The sequence below is a fragment of the Thunnus maccoyii genome, chromosome 3 (assembly GCF_910596095.1).
Source record: "Thunnus maccoyii chromosome 3, fThuMac1.1, whole genome shotgun sequence".
In the NCBI taxonomy this organism is placed as follows: domain Eukaryota; kingdom Metazoa; phylum Chordata; class Actinopteri; order Scombriformes; family Scombridae; genus Thunnus; species Thunnus maccoyii.
Window position 1 is genome coordinate 25,151,543 of NC_056535.1, and position 24,375 is coordinate 25,175,917.

The 24,375-nt window shown below is 39.7% G+C and overlaps 1 protein-coding gene across 3 annotated transcripts in view; it reads left to right on the forward strand.

Moving 5' to 3' along the window:
- The window catches only part of slc12a5a (solute carrier family 12 member 5a), a 180,498-nt gene that overhangs the window by 17,285 nt on the left and 138,838 nt on the right, over positions 1-24,375 (forward strand). For 2 of the 3 annotated variants that reach the window (XM_042407043.1, XM_042407044.1), the window contains exon 2: positions 12,554-12,661. The exons of the other annotated variant lie outside the window; for it this stretch is intronic. In XM_042407043.1, the coding sequence (XP_042262977.1) occupies positions 12,554-12,661 (108 nt within the window). The remainder of the gene's footprint in view (positions 1-12,553; positions 12,662-24,375) is intronic. 3 annotated transcript variants of the gene reach the window in all.

A 24,375-nucleotide genomic window follows, 5' to 3' on the forward strand; every position in this document is an offset into this window, starting at 1 on the left:
GAATTGTACCCATAGAATATATTGTAGTAATTGTTTACTTTAAGTCCAGTAGAATACATAGAGTTGTCAAGGTTAGATACACACAGAGTTGGTGGCTGCCAGTAAATGTGTTTTTGTTGGTTTGCTGTGGTGTCATAAATATTTGTCAGTTCTGTAAATGTAAAATAGTGAAGCCTTAACATTATGTGACATGTACAGTCATAAACACAGCAGTACATGCTGGTCAACATGTACTATATTTAAATTAATTTTGTGTATTAGTGACTTTCTAATGTAAGGTTTAGTTACATTGATTGTAACTCTACCCTGCTCCATTTACAGTACATATAACCCATAGTCATCAATCATATACAGTACTAACTCTTGGTGACACTAATTTTATGATCACAATATGCATCACAATGCTTTTCATTTAATTTTTGTAAGTGAGTGAAAGTACATCCTAACCGATAAAACAACACAAAAGGTTTTGAGGCGTTTTGTTTGATGTTTTAACAGCAAATTAATAATTAATTTTATATTGATCACAATAATCTGTAAAACATGTTTTTTGACCTGTTTAAATGTATTTCAATTTCAGGAATCAATTGACAGATATAAATTGGTATTAAGAGATCGTTAACCACAGGTCATAGTTCAGCTAGTTTTACTAGCCCTTGAACTACGTGTTTAATTGAATGAATCAACTACTGTGAGCGTCTTAAAACTTTGTCTTTCTCTGTGTTGTTGGGAACGATGCTCTGCTTGTAAAACTTTACAGCGTCTATGACATCTTGCCAGCATTTACTTTTACTTTCACATGGAGTGCTTCTCTAAAATTACTTGGCTCGCTTGTACTGTAATTAGGATATTTCTAAGAGCACTTGAAGACAGGCCAGACCGTCCTCAATGATGCACTCATGCAAGATGTTGAAACATGTATTTCAAGCTTTAAGGTGAGCAAAGTTACATAGTGACTAGTTGGATTGAAATAAAATACTGTTGCGAAAATCGTTTAAACCTGGAAACAGACCTGAAGATCACTGAAATGTACAGAGAAGCTACACACATAACTGTTTCCACAAAAAATACACATATTTTTTGTCTTGACAGATGTTAAGAAAACTGATAATCAACTAATTGTTTTTTAAGCAAAAAAAGAAAAAAAAGCTTTTCAAATGTGAACAAACAGTAAACAGACTGTTGGTCCAAAAAAAAAAACAAGCAATTTGAATATGTTGACCTGAGTTTGGGAAATTCTGATGAGAAATTTGAGTTTTTTTCTGATATTTTATAGACCAAGCAGTCATAATGAAAATAGTTGCAGCACTAGTTCCTGTACCAAAACAGAAACAAATGTCCATCAGTAACAGTTTGCTTTGCTAATTTGTAAAGCTATTTGAGAAGGTGAAGAAACTGAGGAAAAATGCTAAATTGGGATGAGATAGATATTTTATTTAATGAATTGTATTATCCTTGACGCTTTGGCAATATTGTTCATCTGACATTCATGCCAATAAAGCATATGGAATTGAATTGAAAAAAATAGTGCGTGAAGTGAAGAGAATAACAAGTGAATGTACACATTTATTTATATTTTTTATTTCTCCCCCTGCATGATTTCTTGCATTGAGGAAAGGGAGATTTCCATTTCTTTTTCGATTATAAAGCAGGTTTAGGTGCCTTATTTAAATACTGTGAAAGTATCAAAATGCTCAGTCCATGGAGAAATGCACACAGCCCGTATTTAGAAACTGCGCCTTTAAATGAACTGTTTAGACTTCTGTAAGGTTGTGATGTCATAACTATACGCTTAGCGTTTCCCCTGCCATTGCCTTGGAGGGGGCGGTTGACCCTGAAAGAAACAAAGTATGTTTATTTATGTTATTTACCTAATTAATACGCACTTGTTTCAATTCAGGTAAGTGTGAGAGTCTCCACTGTGTTTTGCTGTCATTTACGGTTGCGCTAGTTTCTCTCCTCTCTTCTGCTCCCTGTGTGCTACAATTCGTTACCTGTGGTTGGCCTGGGCGTGCATCACTCAGAAAACAGTCAGCCAATCAGAAGAGAGACTGAGCAGACACTAAACAGCTCGTTTCAGGCTGAGTGAGACAGAGGGGCTGCATCCATGGCTTGTACAGCTGTGACTAGGTGCTTTTTGACCATAAAAACATGCAAATGTTTGACGACCTCTTTAAAATAAAGCACTTAATGAGAAATATTGGCAGCGACTGGATCAGAACGCAAACAATAAGAATCCTTCAACACCACCAACACCAACTGACCTAGATTAGATGCGATGCCCAAATCATATTTATGATCGCCCCGACAATCCAATTATGTATCACAGTTTTTATAATCTCAGTGTGAAGGCAAATTGTGACAAAATATGAACTGATTACAGTATAAGATCCTTATTTTGCCTTGCCAGCTGTTCATCCATCTCCTTTTCTACAAGTGCACTAAGTTTATTTAGACGTATGGCCACTGGCCATTTGGGCAATCAGCCCCACAGTTGCTGTAAGACTGGATTGAGTCACGACAACCCATTAATCCTCTCTCTTTCTTTCACTCTCTCTGGCGTTTGCTCTCTTTCTCACCTTCCCTTTTCATGTCTTTCTGACCTTCCCTTTATCTGCCTGCCAAAAGCAGAGTGCTTATGGAGTTGCTGTAACGCTGAGTATTTGAAGAAGGCACATTATGATCCTCTCTCTCCGCAGTCATTTGTTTCCCCACCATGTGCTTGTTGTCGGCCAGGTAAACTGCAGACATTACAGCTCTGCAGCGTGCGTGATCGATCTTTATCACACGTCCAGCTGATGTGTAGTTAACACCCGCTCTCAATCATTTCTAAGTATGATTTTCACACATAGCACTTTTTCACCTGCGTCCAAATCCGCTCTGTTTTCTAACCAACATCTTTCTCTCTCTCTGTCTCTCTCTGTCTCTCTCTCTCCCCCCATGTTGTGCTCATTCAGCTCGGGGACACTTTGCCTGTCTGGCCTGCTGAATGGATGGCAAAAATCACCAGTGTGTGAATGGGTGTTTGGTTGGCTTGCTTTGTTAATGGTGTGTGGAGAGGATGATAGGTAGACTGTGCAGTCTGCATTTTGTGTGTGCAGCCAAAGAGTGTGCAGATGTGTTTTACTTGTAGCAGCAGGGATCAGGATTGTCTCTGTGAATAACAAGGTGAAAGGAAAAGTGAAATACTGACATCTTGGATTTTAGCCATTACCAACCCCCCCTCTCCCCCCCCCCCCCCCCCCCCCCCCCTTTTCCTTCCCACCTCCCACCCCAATTGTCAGCAGCGTGAGCTAAAGCTAGATGGATGGCAAATAGGTTTATTGTGCCTCTCTCTCACACACACTCCGTCACACTCCTGGTTTGCTCGCGTTCTCTCCATCCGTCTCTACGCAATCCTTCTTCTTCTCTTTCTCCCTCCTGATAACGTCTCTTTTTGCCATTCACGTTACCCCCTCTCTGTATTTTTGACTCACTCTCTTTCCTCTCCTCTCTCTATCTTTCTCTCTCTTTCTCTCTCTCTCTCTCTCTCTCTCGTTACCCACCCCCTCACTCTTACACCCTCTCTCCCCTTGGTTTTGGTGCATTGCAGTGGCTCCACCACCACATTGGAGACACAACAGCCTTGGCAAACGAGGTCTCTCTTTCTTGCTCGCTCTCTATTACTTTCTCTCTCAGTGTCTCTCTCTCTCGCTCACACGTACGCACGCGTGCACACACACACACACACACACTGACAAACACACTTTCACTTTCTATTCTCTTATTTTAGCCCCAATTTCCCATCTCTTTCACTTTTCTTACTCTCTCAAGGCTTATCGAGAGCCAGAGACAAAGCCTTGAGAATGAGCCGAACAGTAACCTCAACCATTTCCATATCAAAAAGCTGCACAAGATTTGAAATAAAAGGCACAAACACAATCCTTTGCCCTCATTCTTGCTAGGAAGACTTGCAGATTTCCATATGCACACACACCACAGCCTTCAGAAGCCCTCTGCTTCTCAAACGGTTGCAAGGCAACCACCTCTTCAATTTTCATGATGGATTGCTCTCTGATTTCTGGGGAATAAAGACACTTCATAGATCTTGGGAGGACAAAGACTTTGTAAAATTCGCTATTTGTGTCACCTATCACACCTGAATAGACTACCAGGCGAGGCACTGTAAGAAGTGACTGGCATTGTGTCATAGCATCAATCCAGCACAACCTGCTGTCGCTCTGGATCTGCCAGGCACTGATTGAACATATATTTGATTAGGGAGTCTTCTCCAGTATCATGTATTCTCAGCTGGATATAGCAACAAACTAACAAAAGGATTTCAGTATCACGTTCACAGTATAATGATGTTTTATCTTTCAGCACCTCTGTTTTATTTAATATATTTTCACTAAGGTTTCACTGACTTTATGTGGAAAAAAGTCACTGAAACATCTTCAAGTGATGCAGCAACAAGTCTTGCTTAGTATTTCTTTTAACAATCAAGTTTTTTTTGCATATAATAACAGTATAGTATAAAAATAGCATAACTACAAAACATTACATACAACAAACAAACAAAAAATCATAAACGTCCATCACTTAGTCTCCCGTTACACAAATTTAATAACTACTCATCAGGTCCATATGTGTCCTTATCTTTCCAGTGTAACTGATGCTTTTAAATATCATACAGTTGTCAATGTGTATATCACAGTTAAGTCAACTCAATTCAAGTATATTTTATTTGTACAACCCAATATCACAAATCACAAATCGGCCTCAGGAATACAACATCCTCTGCCCTTAGAACCTCGATTCGAATAAGGAAAAACTCCCTTAAAAAAAACCCTTCAACAGGGAAGAAATCGAAGAAAACTCAAGAAGAGCAGAGGAGGGATCCCTCTCCCAGGACAGACAGATGTTGTGTGTACAGAAGTGAAATCTAGTTCTTTGCTTGCTCAATCCTGCCCGTCCCTTTAACCTTTGGTCAGCATTACAGAAAATGTTTCAGACTACAACGGTATTAGAGTTAGAGGGCCGGAATTTGTGTCCTGCATTGGGTCATGTCTGGGGAGATTCTGGTGCTTTGATGGCGGTTCAAGAAAGATCTGGTGACCAAACTCAGACTGGAATACTAATGATTGGAGTAGACTTTTAGACTGACATTGAAAGTGAGACTTGAACAACTCTAAGCCATAATTTCCACTGGGGCCTCACATCCCACAATGGTCTCCTCTCAGATTTGAAAAGTCTCTCTTTGTTCAGCTCTCAGTGCTTCTGTAGCTTATAACTGAATTTCTTTGGTTTGGAGTTTGATTCCTTCTCTATGTTTTGTTCAGACATTCTGATATTAGCCTTTCTATCATTTTAGTGTTAAATAATTGCTTTCAGCTGTATCGGAGCTGTGTGAAATTACTGCCAATGCAAATCCAGTATATCCTGCTGCTGCTGCTTCACATTAGAAGTTACCTTCAGGGAAACCAGTGGGAGTCCCAATTCTGCTTATCGATCCAATATCCAATATCCAATATGGTAAAAAAAAAAGAGGTCAAATGTTTAGATAACAAAAATATGTTTATTCTTTTAAGCATTTACTTTGGCTTTCATTGTTTCATTAAGATAAGTAAACTCAATATCTTTTTACTGAACAGTCTGTTTTTGTTTTGACTACTTTCTTACGGTCTCATCTTTCCCTCAATAACATAGTGTGCTGTCACTGTAAAGGCCAGTTCACACAGACACGTTCCACATGTGCACGCCAGTAAACAGGGTTGCAGCATGATAACATTACAGAGTTGTAAAATCCAGTTTGTGATTATTACAAATGGCTGTGCAGTGTTTAAACGCAATTATCTGTAACTCCAACTGGACTCGCTGGATCATATTTGATTGTCTCACCGGCACTTTAAATAACACGACCACACCAACACGGCCCGTTGTATTGTTTTACACATGACTGTTTTTAGTCTGAATGCAGCTGAGGAGTTGTGTGTTGCTGAACAACATAAGTCAAAAGAGAAAAGTGACAGCGTAAAGGCCCCTTGAAATGGAAATTAGAGCGTCTTTAGCTTTTGTACCGTGACAACAGGAATACAGTAACCTACATACATACACGGTGTGTCGCAGCCAGGAGTCTCTGGCTCTGCTAGCTGATGTCACACTCAGGCTTGGAGACCACAAGACATCAAACACAGATACAGTCTTTCAGATTGACGCAGTGGTGCCTTAAATGTTTGGTCAGATTTGAAGTGCAACCTGACTTAAAACTAATTAGCTTCCCACATGCATTGCACTTTGCCTTGTCGTCATTTTCTTTAATAAAGTGAAGCCACACTTATGAACGTTCACCCTGATCCATCTTTCACCACTGATGTGACGTTAACCGTGCATGCTAGCCCGTATGCGCTTAAAGTAGCGGCTGTTCAAGTTGGGAGGGCAGCGGCACAGCCCCCTCCAGCTACAACCACGGGCTCTGCTGCCTGCAGCGGTCCGATGACAATGCACCTTACCCAGCCTGCCACTGAGCCACGGGTGGGCCACACTCTGCCTGCCTGCTACGGGTGTCTGCACGCTGTTGAATTGATGTGTGACAAGGACGGGTCCTGGAAGATCGCCACATCATTGCAGATAAACCTTTGTTTGCAATATTAAAGGGTTATATTGTGTTTAGGAACCGATAAGCAGAATCCAAATTAAAAATTTTTGATTATTCCTTTGGAATCTGAATCTGAACCAGTTCTAATTTGGAACTACGGGTGGGGAGCATCGGTGTGAAAAAAATGTAATTAAAATTAAAAAATTAAAAAAATAACAAATTTACCATCAACACACACACACACAGTCACAGGCTAACATGCTAACAAGCCCAGAAAGCTGTCTGGAGTTGGACTTGTTTGGTTTTTGTGCACTTTTTCCTTTTTTTTTAACTCTCATCCCAATTTTCGTCCCAAAACTGATTTAACAAAAAGCCGGGAAAAGCCAACAACCATATATACACGCCTCTCCTCTTCTTCTTTGGTTCTACTAGTGGACGACAAACCAACGTTAAAGGTGCATGCTGCCGGTTATCGTGTTCGTGAGAGAGAGTGAGAGTAGGGTGCACAGCTCCAAAAATGGAAAATTAATATGTGGCGGACAATGCTGATATTGTGGCGGGTCACCACAAATAAATGAATGTATGAGAAATCTTGGTGGGCTTTTAATATGAAGAAGTTATAGGAAATGCACTGTGTTTATCACCGAGTTAACGGAGGTGTGTTCGTGGTGCTATTCTTCAGTTCAAATGGTCTACACAACAAATATTCTGAGTTATTTGGTCTCACAGTTTGACAACACTGTAATATATTGTAAAAGACAACATGTCAGACTTTGTCAGGGATAGATTGACAAAGTTCTGGACTTATCGCCATCGTTCCCCGGTGTTTTCACAATCCATCAACCATTTCACAAGATGGTGTTATATTACCTGACATGAAGAAATATTGAAGGATAAGCACTAAATGTAGATGAATCCTAAGAACAGACAATCAATAAAATGTTTGTAGGAAGTATTCGAGATGAAAGGTAACAAAGGCTCTTAATATATCACTTCATAAAAGACAAAAGTTACTGTGACACTAATTCAAGATGCAAATATGAGTGAATAAAAAGGTTTGACACAAAAAACACATTAAAATACCATCATCCTATTCAGGATCACTGTCTAACAGCCATTGTTTAGCCTTTGACTTAAAGCTAGAAGGATTTGACTCATACTTAATTAAAGAAGGCAACTTATTCCATTACTCGACCCCAGAATACAGAAAATAATCCTCACCCATCTTAGACTTGAGTCTATAAAGATTTTAAATTTGCTACACTGGCTCTGGTATTTTGACTCTGAACCTCAACCACCTTCTTAAAATAATTTAAGATGTAGCTGGGAGCACTTCCATGTAATATTCTAAAAAACATATTTAATTGAATATGACGTGCTCTGTCCTCAACTGAGAGCCAGTGAAGTTGTAAGAACTGACACCTGCCAACATGACTCCTTGGCTCAAGCCCGAGGATGACTCTCACCAGTTTGTTTTATGCCACTTGACGTTTCTATTTCAGCTTTTTAGTAAGGCCCCAGTTTCAACAACTAACATGAGCACATCAGTTTTAAATATTGCAGGGAGGAATAGTAGAAGCAGAAAAACCCCAGTGAGCTTTTAGATGAAGAGCTGCAGGTGACCGGCACACCTTCAACACTTTACCCTGGCTCGATTGCTTGCGGTTGTTCATGACATGGCCTGGTACAACTTACCCTGGAAAAACTCCATCTGTGTCATATGCCATAATCAGACTGTATTTGGGTCTATGAGAAGCAACAGCAGTAAAAACAGCAGTACTACATTAAATACTCGGTGATGGAAGGCCTGCCTTCTCATGAAGAAAGGTTCAGAGAGTTCTGAAAAGACTTTTCTGAGAAGTTTCTTTGAAAGGCAAACTGTTATATCACCACATCAGTTATTACACTTCCACTGTAAAGAAGCAATTTTGGAAGAAACTTTGGAGGGGAACAACAGAAACATTTTTTTTTCCCTTGCACGTAATTGTTGTGAGGTTTCAGTTATAGGAACTACAGTATATCAGAAAAAAACTGGACCAAAATAACACCAGTAGTATTTGGAAGGTGAAATGTAAGACAATGATTTTTACAAATATTGTAGCAGGTTCTAAATAATACTGAGATTTAACTATATTTCCAGTGGTTGTACCTCCGAAGCACTGGACTGAATATTGCACTTTTACCACAACATCTGGATTGCCCCTCCACCTCATTTGCAAATCTTGTAAATATTGGTGATAAATATGAAGAGACCCTTTTTATGAGATAAAAACACAGCTTTTATATAACTTTAACTTAATAGCTTTTGCTAGTTCCATAAAAAAATAATAACTTGCTATTTATGATGGTATTGAAAATGATACCAACAGGTTTCTAAAGTGAAGTATCCCTTATTAGTGAATGTAAAATATATCACTGACATATTATACTGTATATTAGTAATCAGTGTTTCCCCTATAATAGTACAGGCCTGGCAGCCCGCCAGGACACCAAGAACCCCCGCCAGGCCAAAAACCCATTCATTCGCAAATCAATAGCGTTTAGAGCCTCTGAGCAGCGCTGTTTTGAAACGTGAGTCAACATCTGTGTCGTTGCCTTGGAAACTCCAGGTAGCGTAGCACCTTTTAAGGAATAGGGCAGAGCGTGAGTGAGTGAGTGGTTAAGTGAGAGAGCGAGTGTCAGAAAAGTGACGATGAATGCGAGCGGAGCAGAGGAAAAGGTTTGCAGTAAGTTGTCAATCTGACAGTAAATGTACAGTACAGACTACAGTGTGTCAGTCGATAAACGCTGCAGCTTGTCAAGATCATGAAAAGTCACATCTGTTGTTTCCCCAACTGCTGGAAAAGTGAAGGGGTTAGCTCTGAAGTTAGCAACAATGGGTTAGCCTAACCTGACGACGCTAAACAGAGAAACAGAGAAATAGAGAACGGAGAAATGTGTGGCTGCTAATCACCCCTCCTCCCCCCCAAAAAAGAACCCCTCCCTCCGGGCCAAACCACTCAACCTAGGGGAAACACTGGTAATCATTAGTATTGATGAGAATCATTAGTATTTTAAAGCCTAAAAACCACACAGGAGGAGATGGAGATGTAAATGATAAGATCCAGATGACTTAGAGACGTTAACGCTGAGACAGAAGCGAGTTGAGCAAAAGGGGCTGAAACAATTCTAAAAATACAGGACTTTTGTTCTTTGACAATAAAACATAATGGTCATTTCTACATTAAAGGATGAGGCTGGTGTTTTTAAAAAAATATATTCGTTATTGTCAACCAGTCCCATTGAAAGACCACAGTGTCTTAGTCAGTCTCTCAATACTTTCATACATTTTTTAAACATAAATGTGTAAAAACGGGTTCCAAATAGAGCTGCATCAATTAATCGATTGACAGAAAATGATTTGGCAACTGTTTTGATAATCGAATAATTGTTTTAGTCATTTTTTAAGGAAAAAAAACAAACATTTGCTTGTTGCATCTGCTCAAATGTGAAGATTTGAAGCTCTTTTGTGTTTATACATGGTAGTGAACTCAACATCATTGGATTTGGGACTGTTGATTGGACAAAACAAGACATTTGAAGATGTCATCTTGGGCATTCATAATCATAGTTCTGAATATATTGTTAAAAAAGGCTAAGTAATTTCTGTGAATTGCGATGCACTGTAGTTTTTAGCAAGCTCTACTCGGGCAGGAGTAAATAGAGCTGGTTGTTGGGAGCTATTAATACACATTTGGTAGTCGAGTGAGTGTTTACAGCAGCAGAACGCTGTATGGGATCTGCTCAAAATAAACTACAGAGCCTGTGTTGATAGCAATGAAGGGACATGTCACAATGTAACAGTGTGGCTCATTGATGTGTTTTTGACAACAATGGAAGTGTATGGCACGGAGGAACAATTTAAATCAGGCTCTAGCTTTACGTGAGATACTTGTTAATACAATCAACTCATTGTTGGTTTTAGTCAATGTAAGAAAAATGTAGAATATCACCAGCCTAACCCTCAAAGAAAAGACAATAAAAGGGCACTTTATGTCTATTCTAGAGGTCTAGTTTTCTCACTATCTGAAGGCAGTTAGCAGCACATTATCCCACCCCTGCCACAGAGGCATGCAAGACTGGATGAGGCAAACCCAGTGTGAAGCATCCCTCATTATAATCCAAGCTATTTAAGGCTAACACTCCCACTTGTGAAAACCCAAAGCCGAGCCTGTGATTTAGAATTCCATGCATGCGTTATGTAATGCTTTTGTCTTTCATGCTTGAACTCCTCTCCAGGCATAGGCATAGTTTATTAATGAAAGAGATTGCATGATTGGGGGTTGGTTGTCTATGTGTGAATGTGTATTTGCAACAGTGAACAATAGTATGTTATGTGTTTGCTGTGAGTGTGTGTGTGTATATGTGAATGGGAGGAGATTGCGGGGACCCCTTTGCACTTGACATGACAACATGGCCAACCACGAGCATGAAAGGTCAGGGTTTGTCTTCCCTGAAGACCATATAATAGCCTGTCACAGTTTGCACGGATTACCCACTTATGCCAGATGACATATGTGACATGTTATTTGCGGTGGCTGAAAAACCCAGAAATTGTAGCCAAGTTAAAGGGGAGTTTTTCTTTGCTGCTGTCGCCAAGTGCTTGCTCATGGGGAAATGTTGGATGTCTGTAAAAATAAAGAGTACGGTCTAGACCCGCTCCATGTGAAAAGTGTCCTGAGATAACTTCTGTTGTGATTTAGCGCTATATAAATAAAATAAAATCGAATTGAAATTGAATAGACACTGATAACCAAGAGTTGTTGTTCACTACTGTAGATGACAGCTAAGAGTTGTACTGTTGCGCACTAAGTGTTGTTGTCCTGTTTCTTCCTGTGAATTATTCAGACATCCTTTGCGTGTCTAAGTTGAAAATTCAGTGGGTAAAATCTAAAATTAAAATATGACATAACCTGTCTTTCTGGTCTAACAGTAATCCAAGATTGCAAAGTAAAGTTGTGTTTGCCTTTTTCGTCTTTTTAAAAGTTTTTCGGAGGATGAAATAATGCACTTTATGTGTTTGTTCGCATGCAGTCACATTTGTGCAAGATATGATCAGTCGGATGATTCATTACATGATCTACAGTCCTATATAAAAACTGTGATTGAAAGCCAACTCGCTAGCATTCAATTCAGCTGTGATTTCATTTATTAAGGTGGAAATTAAATGGTATTTGTTTGACTTTTTCATTAAAGCGTATTAGTTTTGAGTAACCAAATAAAAAAAATCCATATTTCCTCAATTTGTATTTGAAGCCCTGCATCAGAAATATCACTAGAAAATTAAGTTTGTGCCAGACCAACAACAGGAAACATGAGCAGTAATACACTGGGTATCTCTTTGGTCAGTCCCCAAAAAGGATGAATTTGTTACTGAAATGCTGCTGACTGGGTGTTTTTTTACCTTGCTTCCTGGGTCAGAGTCATCCATTTAAATTAAGTATTTTCAACGATGCTTGTCAACAGCGCGTGTCCCTGTAAGCAAAACGGCTCAGTTTTGCTTCCCAGAGCAGGAGGAGTTAGGGTCCTCTTTGGATGTAGTATTAGTTGCTTACCCACCTTGGGTTGACTGCTCCTGTGGGTAACTTCTTACATGTGTGCATGGTGCTGCTGCAGGTTTTTCATATTGCAAATGTAAAGATTTCAGCCAACATTGAACATTGTAAAGTCTGACATTTCTTTAAGTGTGGATTTTTTTTATTTAGGAACCGTATTGCTGGAAGTATGAATGTGATTGGGGAACAACAAGCTAGCCGACCGAGGCAGATCGCACACACCAACAAGCAGGCGCACACACATACAGAGCTACTTGGAAAGCATGTTTTTTTTACACAGAATTTATAGGATCTTTCTGATTCATATCAGTTAATCTTTATAAATGATCAAATACTTGCATTGAAATTAAAATTGAGCCTGTAAAACCCCTTCTTTCCATAGATGCTGTCCATATTTTCTCCACCGGGTTGTCAAATGTTCCTGTGTTTACAACAGCTTTTTCAAGCCAGCATAGTGGGAGCCTGAAGGATTCTTCCCAGTGTGTTGTGGGTAAGAGCTTTCAGATAACTGTGACTGGCTGTGTTGCCAGACGAACCGCTTCAAAAACAAAAGAACGGATTGGACAGTTTGGACAGAGAGAAGAGAAAAATGACACCATTGGCGTATTTAAAGTGTGCCTCAATTTTTCAATAATGATAAATAATAATAAATTGGCATCATGCAGTTCAAATAACCCCCAAATGACCAAATTCCTACTAAAAATCTGATCAAAGTAGAAAGAAAAATGCTGCTTGTTACCTTTGCGTTTTGTGTGCATATCGACTGGAGTCGGAGCAATGAAAAATGATGTGATTAAAAAAAAAAAAAAAAGAATTCGAGACAGAACTCAAAAGGTTACCCATGAGGAAATGGATTAGGTAAGCTTTGATCGATGCATCGTTGAAGCTTTTATTGCGTCGGGCAGGTCCAAGTGCTCATCTGCTCCTACCCTCTGAGTCAAATGAATACATGCCCCGTGTGCTTGTCAGCAGCTTATGTTGAAGCTGTCACTTGCTATCTCCACCCGTCTCTCAGCCCAGAAGTTGGGGCCTGTCTTGGCCAACGTCGGTTTTAATTGAAATTGATTTTGTCTCCAGCGAAGGAAGCTGCTGTAATAGATAGGCAATGTCGCATAGCTGCCTGCAAATCTCCCATCGCGTCCTAATGATTTTTGAAGGCTCATAAGTCTAGAATTGTACAAAACAACACCGCTCTCGTTAACCTGCTCTTATGACGCGAGTGCGGGCGGAAAAATCCACTACAGATGCTTGTTAGAGCACAGAGCGTGCCAAATACATCTTTCGTGAAGATGCGAAAATTACATGTTATTTTCATGTCCGCTCATTTATATCGCTTACTGTGTAAACATCTAATGAAGCCATTATTTCAGTTTGAACTCTTCCTTCACTGCTCTCTCTTTATTACCTTCATCTCTCCATATCTCTCACAGTCTCTGTCTCTGTATAGAGTGTCTGTGTAGGTGTGCCTGTTTTTTTTTTGTTGTTTTTTTTCAAAGTTGGAAAGTAGTGACGAGGCGTTCAAGTGCGTGGAGGCTTGTCCTTCGGCATTAGGCTTAGATTGACGGAGTGCAATTGTCCAGGCTGTTTGTGTACACCTCTAATCGAATTGAACCAGACCAATTGAACCCCCAAACTGCTTTCTATTGAGTCAAATGTGGCGGTGAGTGTATTTATCACTTTTCCAGACACGCTAAAAAAGAAAGCCACTTGCTCTTCCTCATACCCGTATTGCACTCCCCCCGAGGCAGGTCGGCACCGCAAATATCAATACAATGGGTGCTGCCACTGGAGTTGTGTCGCCATTGATGGTTTCTCCCCTGACGCCTCAGCGAGCTCAACATAAAACCGCTCTTTCTTCATGGCTAAAGGTCTTGTCAGCCCTAATCTCCTGCACGGCCTCGCGCTATGGATTGAACAGTTGAATCCTAATAATCCTTACAGTGGTAAAACATTTTGTTTTCTCATTCCTGCGACAGGGTTTGGACAGAGAAAAAAAAATAACTGTACAGAGAGATTCACATTTCCTTCCTCTCAGTTTTTCTCTCCTATTATTCAGGGAAGAAAACCAGCGTCAACGTCACAGTGTTCTTTTAATGGATGTGCCTAGGATACCGTGTAGTCAAGGAAACCATTTAAAATAGATGTGTGTTTTTTTTTTTGTTTGTTTTTTTATTTTTTTTTTTACAGAGGAAGGTTTCTGTGCTCCAAGTGGGACTGAGAAGAGTGATGCGTGTAAAATCTAATAAATGGTGTTATCTTGATATTTAAAACACTCAAAGAAAGACCGACTTGAGGAAAACTCCTGAAGATTTCATTAGCACCCGATGGCTTAACAAGGTTCAGCGGAGTTCCTCTCCTTCTGACTTTTGCCGGTCTGATTCGGCTTGTCCTTGGCAGCGAATGAGATGTGGGAGAATTGCAGAGTGATTCATCTCACTACTGTGGTATCTGTTCTCAGTCATAGAGCAGCGGTACACATACTAGCCTACTCTCATCCTGTGTGTAGGATCCCGGCTCCAACGTCACACACGGAGAGAGCTGCACCTCAGAACTAATGAGAGATATTTACTTCTGTTTGTGTAGATCCAGTGGAGTACTGTCAAGCTATTGCTGCGGAAAATTAAAATTGATAAATTCCAATTTTTATGTTTGCTTTCATCAGTAGTTTAAAACTTTATTTGCAGATAATGTTTTATTTATCTAATCAATTATCTGTTTATTTAAAAATGCTCTATTTGAAAATGTTTATTTTTGTATTTTTGTTAAACCTTAGATCTACTTTCTTATCCTTTTACCTACTAACTATAATTTTGTGCTTTCAGCTGCTACTCAAAAATATTACATTTTGAAGTAAAAACTCGCATTGTACAAAAACAATGTTGTAGTTGTGTATATTTTGTGCCACATCTTCACAGTACAGTAAATTTCATGCTTCAGACCTTCCACCCGTGCCTCCGTGGGCTGCGTTCGTCACCCTTGAACAAGCACGAGCTCATAAGTGAAAGAATAATTAGCTGCACTAATTAGTGAGCTGTTAAAATCTCTGAAAGTGCTTTCGTCCGACTCGGACATCAGTCCTCACACCTCAAAATAATTTGGTATGTGCTTTTCCCTTGTGGATCTATAAGAGGCTTATGCATTCGCCAAACATTGATTTGATATTCTCCACTGACATGTGCACGCTGTGATGGTCATGCTTGTAATCCTGTTGGCTAAATATGCTTAGCTGTGAAAGCAGATTAAGACGTGGCTGTGTTTTCTTGGCCAGATATTCCCAATGGCCTGAGTGATCTAAGCAAGAGCTTTGAAACATCTGTCCAGCGTTGTTGTGTTTAAGCATGACCTAGGGCTGGTGTTCAATCAACGCACCGCGCAGGTTCTCACAGTACGAGATATACAAGCATTTCTCATCCTGACTTACATTTATTTCAGGTGTAACCAGAATGATCATATTGTTCCACAACCTATAATTACACACATTTCAGTAGATACTAGGGAAATCATGTGAATACATTATTCAAATACAAACACACTCTTAACAGATGTGCACAGCATCCAAATTTGAAAGGCAGTATTCTTTTTTTTCACAATCGGCACACAATTTCCCCTCATAACTCAGTCAAATCATAACACATCTATATTTTATACATACATTCGATTTGAATCTGATGTTTTGTTTTCAGTATCGGAATAATCCTGAAGATTGTTGTCTATAAATCCACAGTTACGAGCAGCTAATGCAGTATGACATTTAATAGAACAGATTTTTCCAAAACTGTAATAAAGGTTCAAATAAACATGCAAGTGTGCATGGTTTTAAATTCGGATAATCAATAAATTTTGAATAAGATCACACGTTTTCACTAGATTTGTTGTTCAGGTATTATCATTTTACCTCGTGATCCACATGTATGTGATTGATATTGTATGGAGGATGCAGGACAGAGGAAATACAAGCAGATGATGTGTTAGATTTTAGAAATCATAAGATGCACCTATTTTAAATTCAAGTATTTGTCAACTAAAGACTTGACCACTTCAATCTTAAGGGCTTTAAAAAAAAAAATCTGATCAGTCAGATATTATTTAGATGTAACCCTGAAAAGGAACACTACATATTTTGAAGAAGAAGAAGATAATTATACGCTTGAATGCAAAAAGATGATGTTCCTCTTCTCCTGAGTTCACTATGCACGTAAACATGAAGAACTTAACAGTTAATTACAAATCCTTTGCAGTGTTACTGTATAATCAGGGGACATTGCAATAGGTTTGGTCCTGGATGAGCTAAATATCAACTAAAACCTTACATGTATAGCAGACGGACAGACTTTAGAGCTCACAACCGACGGAGACTAACAGCTGCCTCTATCAGCTCCCCACTTGCTCTGTCCAACTGTTTCCTGTGACCGGTTTTAACATAGAGTCGACTGCTAGGGGCCTGGCTGTCGGGCAGGCAAGGTGAAAAGGAGCGTGCCTGGTGTAGGCAGCATGAGGTGGAGGAGGGGAGGAAGAGGGCAGAGCTCTGGCAGTGGGCACCACAGCCTGGCACATGAGCGGCCAAGCAGCCAAGTGGAAAAGGGCAGTCTGGTGAATCTCTATCTGATTAGAGAAGGCACCAGCACAAATAGGCTAGCGCCATTCGATGAATTACATAAAGGAGGGTGTTCTCAAGAGACAGAAAAAAGTGGAACAAAAACCACTTTGAATGTAGGAATGATCTCACCGTGCTACATCAAATACACAGATATCACTAACATCTCATTTGATTCTGTGTGTAAATACATAATACTGTTAAAGCATATTTGATCAATAGTCTATATACATTGTCTGAATTCTGACTAACCATTATAAATGGAGCGCAAGTGCAGCTGAACCCACAATGCTCCCCGGACGAAAAAGCAGATAGATATCTGATTACTCCCAAATCTAGCCTCACAAATTGGGATTGAAAGTCAAAAGCTAATGTTTCATCTTGTTGGATCACATCAAACATGATCAGAGCCAGCAGGACTCATTGGCATCTGAAAAATCCCTCAACCCCTACTTACAGTACATTAAAGGCACGGTCCATAAATATGGGCTATCAGCATGGGGCCAGTCGTAACACAAACACACACACACACACACACACATAGACACACACAGAAAGCAAACAGCGCAGCAAATCCATGCTGTGGTATTTACATTTGCGACACAAAGATAAAACAGTCAGGAAGAAGAAGAGAGAGAGAGAGAGACAGAGAGAGAGAGAGAAGGAGAGAGAAAACGAGACTGGCAGACCCACTGCTTGCTATATTGGACAGGAGTGCCGTTGCCATGGCAACCAGCAGCCCTCGATTGGTATTTGGAGCAGCGAGTGGAATTACTGCAGAGGATTTGATGTTCAGTACACATCTGGGGTCAGCTAATATGGCGCTACAATCAGCTACTCCTTTTCTCGCTCCACACCGTACTCGCAACCCCCTTGTTGTTGGGACACGGCGGCTGGCACCCGACCCACCGGCGTTAAAATCTCTCACCGAGTGCCAGATTATCCCACAGTTCTCTTCATCCTGACAGATGTTTGTGCCACCGTGTACAACGTCGGATTGGCAGATGTAAACAGCGCGTGTATTGTGTTAGTGCTTGTTATTGGCTTTGTGAAAAATAGCTTTTTCTTTTCTTTTTTGTCCAGAAAGCTGCAGAGTTCAAGGTCAAACCTTAAATCAATGAAAACAAAGAGCAGAGATACAGCAAAGATGTAACATATTTATCGATAGACTGTTTTCACTGTCATGAGAGCTTGTGAGTCTAAATTAAATGAGAATACATATTTTTATTGTCAGTTTGCAGTCAGCTGTAAGATCTGTGGTTGGCTCTTGTTTGGCATTTGTTTAGATTGCATTTTAAGACAAAATGAGTAACAATAAAGCATTTCCAATAATTTGCTACAGAGAAGGAGAAGAACTTCAGGGTTGTCTTTGCAATGTTGTATAGAACATGCTTTATTACTATGTTAACTCATTCATTTTGCAGGAAAGAAAATATTTGTTTGTTTACTGTGTGTTGTGTTTGCATTTGTATCTTAAAGTTACTTGATTTAGAATACAGTCTCTAAAAATATCTAAAAATCATAGGATTTTTTTCAGGACGTCAAGACGGTTAGTTAGATGAAAATAAAATCAATGAAGACCCCGGAAACAAAAAAGCCACGTGGTGTTGGTTGTCATGGCAAACATGGTGCACAGTTCAATGGTACACGAGGAAACAGCCATAAACTGAAAGCTATTTGTGCTGAACGCTGACAGAGTATCAATAACCTGAGTGTCAATACACAAACTGACAACCACAAAACATCACAATACAAGGTCCGCATTGCACTTGTGTTTACCGGTGCGGCAAAAAGAGCAAGTGAGGACCGTGTCAACGATGCGTTAAATGTTACATGTGCGCTCTAACAGCTGTAACAGTAAAATATGTGTAGGTAACAAAGGTCACAATTAATTAGAGAAAAAAAGCTGAGCTCCACAGAATTACAACAACAGATCAGCTGCACCACCTCTCAACCTAAACCAACCATTTACCAACTGAGTGTTGAGTATTTTGTATCCAGTTCTGGTTGAAATTTTTATTGCACATAAATATCCTTTTTCTTTGACACCTGCAATGAAGTCTGTGGAGGTTTAACAGTGTAAAATTCAGGAAATGGACAGATTTCAGCTGTAACTGTCCTGCACTGTTCAACACTTCACAGAGGAGGGGAAGTCAATCCCTGTCAACACTAATAAGACAAATGACTATCAATCACATATCAAAGTTCCCTATTTAGAAATGTTTTTCTGTGTGAAGAATGGAGCCAATACTGTAATCAGGTTTTCAGGGCTGATAGTGACTGATGGATTTCTGCTCTTATACATTGAATCCCATTGACAGTTTAGAAGTTGTACTGGTTACTCATAAATATTTAAGGGTAAGGCAGATGACATTCTATACTTTTTTTATTGTCAACAAATCCCATGAAAAGACCAAAACCTACTAACAACATTGCCAGTGTTGCCGTCAAGTCTGATATGGCTTATTCGTCTCTGCCATAGAACTCCATTGTTGTCCAAAAGTAAGAAAATTAAAAACATATCAATGTTGCACTGTGTGACATCTTCCTTTGTTACAATAAATATGGGCTTTCTTGTTTTATTTAGAGTCAATCCCATATACACCATACCGCTGCCGTAAACACTCACTAAAGCACCAAATGTGTATTAATAGTCCCAAACAATTACACAGTTTACTCCTGTTTGTATGTAAAAACTACAGTGCTAACTGTTTAAGGAAATTACTGAGCCTTTAAAAAAAATTGGCTATGTTTGTTTGAAGGTATCAATGGGCTTTGGGCGAGTGAGTGCTACAGATAGAGTAGGAAAAAAATGTTGACAGAGCATTGTTAGTTCTTTATTGACCGTAATAAATATAGTAGAGTAACACCAGCTTTATCCTTTAATATACTCAAAGATCTAGATAATATCTTGTATTTGGGTGCACCCTCCTAAATAGGCATATTCATCCTTTGTACCTTTAAACATCTAAATAAGTCTCTTGCTCCCCTGCATGCCTCTCTCAATGAGCGGACTGAAAACAGCTATTTCATGGTCAAGGTACCGAACATAGGTTTAGTTAGGTCACAAATAAACTCAAACACCCCTTTTGAAAAACTAAGTATTTTGAATCCACACACTTCCTGCTGTGCACTCTGCCCACAAAAGCAACTGCAGAGCTTGTAGCATCCTCTTGTAGCCTTTGCGATGTGATAAACAAGCTTCATATATTTGTGTAATGATGTTTTTTTTTCTGTGCAGGGCATGCTCCACTAAACAGAACTTCAAATAAATAGCTTTTTAAATTTCAAAGCAGAAACTCTTCCATTTCTCTCTCTCTCTCTTTCCCCTCCTGTATTCAGTGGTTTAAACTTTTCACTTTGGCTCCCTTCATTCTTTCTACTTGAGTTGATAAATCTGCTAAAAGGGTTCAATGTCACACCAGCATTGTCATTTAAATATTTGAATGTCTGTTTCACATCCAGCAGGAAAAGAGGATGGCAAGCACTTTGAGTCCATTTTTAGCCCCTGGTTGTAGATCCGCACCACTTAAACATCCCCTTTTCCCTTGCCCCTTACACACGTATTCACAAGTGTATACACAAGTGTGCAAGCACGCACACATATGCTGTTCAGTATATATGCACGTATATACGCATGCAGAAGAGATTTTATCCGAGCCTTTGAAGTCTACATAAGCCACAAAATGTTCCAGAGAATAATTAAGAAGAAGGAAGAGGAAGAAAATGATGATTTAGCAACGACCGAGCATGGATTAAAGCAGTCAACCTAACCATAAATGGATTCTGTCCATCTTCAAGTGCCTCAAGACGCTGCCTTCAAAGACCCATTCACTTCAGAGCACCATACGGGACCCTCATACACTCAGCTTCCATGTAATAGACTTTGGTTTTATTAAAGAGATTACGATTACGCTGCAGTACTTTCATAGATATGTACAGACGTACAGTAAAGCTCTCCACCCGACAGAGTTGAACTGGCAATTAGCAAGGCATTACGGTCAATCTGTGCAATTGTCAGTCAAACAGCGGACACTGTGATCGGTCGTACCTTTTTCACTGAGACAAATCCATCTTTGTTTTGTTGTGTTATGGAGAGACAGGGTGATTAGTTTAGAACTGAGTGGCTGCAACATCTCCCCCATCATTTTTGTAAACTGAACAGGGTAAACAAACTCATTCAGCAACATAATGCTCGTGGCAATCAATTTTTCACAAGTAAAGCTCAAACAATGTGCTGACGCCGCTGCTAGTATTCAATAAGGAACTCTGGTTGAAACACACTGTCATTGTTGAATTTGACATGGATTAGGTTTCCCATTTTTCTGGAGTGATATTTTCTTCCGTGCAATGAAGTGAGTGGAGTGTGACTGCTCTGCGAGGCCAGAGCGCTATTCCAGACACATTCATTTATTAAAGAAAGGTTGAAGGAAGTTTAACCCTGGACCTCAGTTTGATGGAGGAAGTGATTAAAAAAAACCTACAAAAGCTCTACATCAAACTCAGTGTCATATTTACTCTCTACTTGTAACTCTGCAAGAAATTCAAGGTTTTAATGCATGCGAAAAGCTTGTGTAACGAACAGAATGTCCACAAAACACACACTGATGTTTTCTTAATTTATATTGTCTTGTCTGGAACATCCTTGTCTGGATTATGACCGTCTGCAGTGTTAAGTAATGAGGAACTGAGAGCTTTTCATTGACAGGAAATGAAATTTATAAGGGTGCTGCCTGTTGAATTTATAGAACAAAGTGTACCTGTATTGATGCACAATACAAAGTGTCTTAGACTGATCCACTGGGAGCCGTGTTATACAATGCATTTCTCCCCTGTGTGAATATTTGATAGAGAGAAAGAGCTTACTGCATATCCCAGTGTCTCTGTGGATACAGTCGGGATAAAAGCCCCACATTTCCTCCTCTCACTTCTCTAAGACCCAGATAGTTTGGTAATGCTTTCTGTTCTGTGGTCTCACATGAGTTATGGCATGTTTTGACTCATCTACAACCTTCAAATATCGACTTTTTAAAAAAAAATATAAACAACTGTAAAAAATAAAAGACTCAGCATCATTCATCATTGTCATTAGAGAGACTAGATGGGTAATGAGAAAGCAGAATTCCTGTAATTAATTATATTATTAATAAAGTGAACCAATGCCCCCTCCTCTCCACACTCCACTCCTCTCTCCTCCTCCTCTGTGTATTATTCATCATAGAGGTCTCCTGCCCAGCTTCCCCGGGCTATTTTTACCCAGCATGCCCGTCACATTAACTGAGAGCCCCAATCCCCTGCTGCTCCCAACAGCAAGCCTCCCTCCATCTGGATCATGGATTACATCCCTCTTTTTTTACCTTTTCTCTCACTCTTGGTACCTCTGAGCCGCCCCCCCCCCCACCCCACGCTGCCCTTTACATCCCTCCATCTCTCTTTTTATCCCCACTTCTGTTTCTTCGCCACTCCACTACCCACTCTCTACTCCTGCCCTGTTTCTTATGTCTTTCAATCATTCATATTAGTGTTCCCAGTCTCCCGGGAATACTCACTACACATCTCTTCAGAGCACAGTCATCGCCTGCTGAGGTGGTGTAACAGCGTGGTTGACATACCCAGCTGCACATATCAGTCACCCTCTCAGCCACGCATTTTCATTGTTTACAGTAAAATCCTGACATGCTGACATGACGTTGAAGTTTACCTCAAGAGATGTCCAAGCAGATGCAGAGCCAAGGCTTACTACATGTCCTTATAACATCTAAATAACAAAATGCTTTTGCTGTGTATTGCACTAAGGAATATTGCACAGATACAAGCTGCAAACAAACAAAAAAAGAAAGAAAAAAATCCTACATTTTGGGAAATATGCTTATTTACTACATCAGCAGTCATATGAGAAGATTAACATCAGTTTCATCAGTCTGAAATGTGTTTAGCCCCAGGCGACAACTACCACAGCTTGAGGCTGAAGCCAATGCAGAAGCACCTTGAAGTGAAACACCACCAATGACGAAAATAGTCCGAGTCAAACTTGCTTGACTATTTTCGCAATATATTTTGGTAAGTTTAGTGTTACTGGATTATGATTCCTGCCCTGTTGGCACAATTTTAGCACAAAAAAAAGATGGCACCGACCATAAGCAGCAACTCTGGGCTTCAAATCAGCTACAATGCAAAACAATGGGTGACGTCACACCTCGCTATGTACATCTTTATATAAAGTCTATGGTTTAGCCAAACTTAGCATCTTGAAGCAGGGGGAGATACGTTAACACTTAAGACACTTTAGACAATCAAAACTACACATGTTAGTGAACTTTTTATGACTGATATCTGACACTGCATGAGTTATACTGAGTTAGCGGATTAAAACAGTTATCAATAATTATTTGCAAATACTGTTTGGTCACGTTTTGCCCTACAGGCTAATATCTTTGTTTTGAGGTTGCTCCTTTAAACGAGGGCACCTCTCCTCCTCTCCCTCCTCTTGTTTACTCAGTGACTAATGAGCATACTTTTTTTATAATTAGAGAGTGACTTGTTTATCTGCTGGTTGCTTTCAGCATACAGTGCAACAATATGACCACAAACAAGTGCATGCATGAACAAAACACACACACACACACACACACACACACACACACACACACACATACAGATTATTTACACACATGCACATGGATGCAGAATGTCCATTCATGTACAAATGTATCTGGTTGACACGGATTACACTGGATCAAATTTAACTGACAGGATGGGCTTCGGTTTAATGGGAAGAGCTTCAATGCACATATGCCCATGTCTATGTGCAGTATGTGCACAAGTGTAACCAAATTCATATATTACATTTGGATGTTTATAAGATATTAAACATTTGAATAAATTGTAAGGAATTTTGTAGTAATTCTAATATACATTTTTACATAAAGCAATCATAGGGCACAATGTCATTTAATTTCCAATGAGTTCCCTATCCTCCATCAAATAAAAAGGGCCTCATTTGAGAACAAGGTTCTTGCTCATTATGGTTATGTTTCAGTCTCAGAAAACATCTTAAAAAGACAATGAGGTGCTCATTCTGCAGAGTCCCCAGCTATTGCAAAACTTTTGTTTATTCCCATTCAAACCCATTTCCCCTCAAGGTAGTAGAGTTAATATTTTATAAGACCCAAGAGGTGACATCATCTGTAGGTAGTGCACATCCATAAGAGCTCAAAACAATCTCTGGTAAAGATATTGTGCTATTTCTGAGCCTCTGCAGAACGTAACCTGCTATGTTACTCTCCACTTTGTGATTGTATTCGGATGGACTCTACATGCTCTCCAGAGGTATATGACGTTGCGCACATTGAGCTGATAAATGGCTTTGATTACTAAACTGCCCACTGAATAGAGTGGTGCGTTTTTTTTTACTGAGAAAATGGAAGATCCAAAGGCTTGTTGGTAGAACATGCACAATTGTCACCTTAGTCTTTATTGATCTTACAATACAATGTATATGCTCTAGAGAACAATTGAACTACCACCTTGACAGGAAGCTGACATGACCCATAATCTATTGCGCCTCCAACCAAATAACACTGATTGAGAAAAATGGCAATTGATGTAAC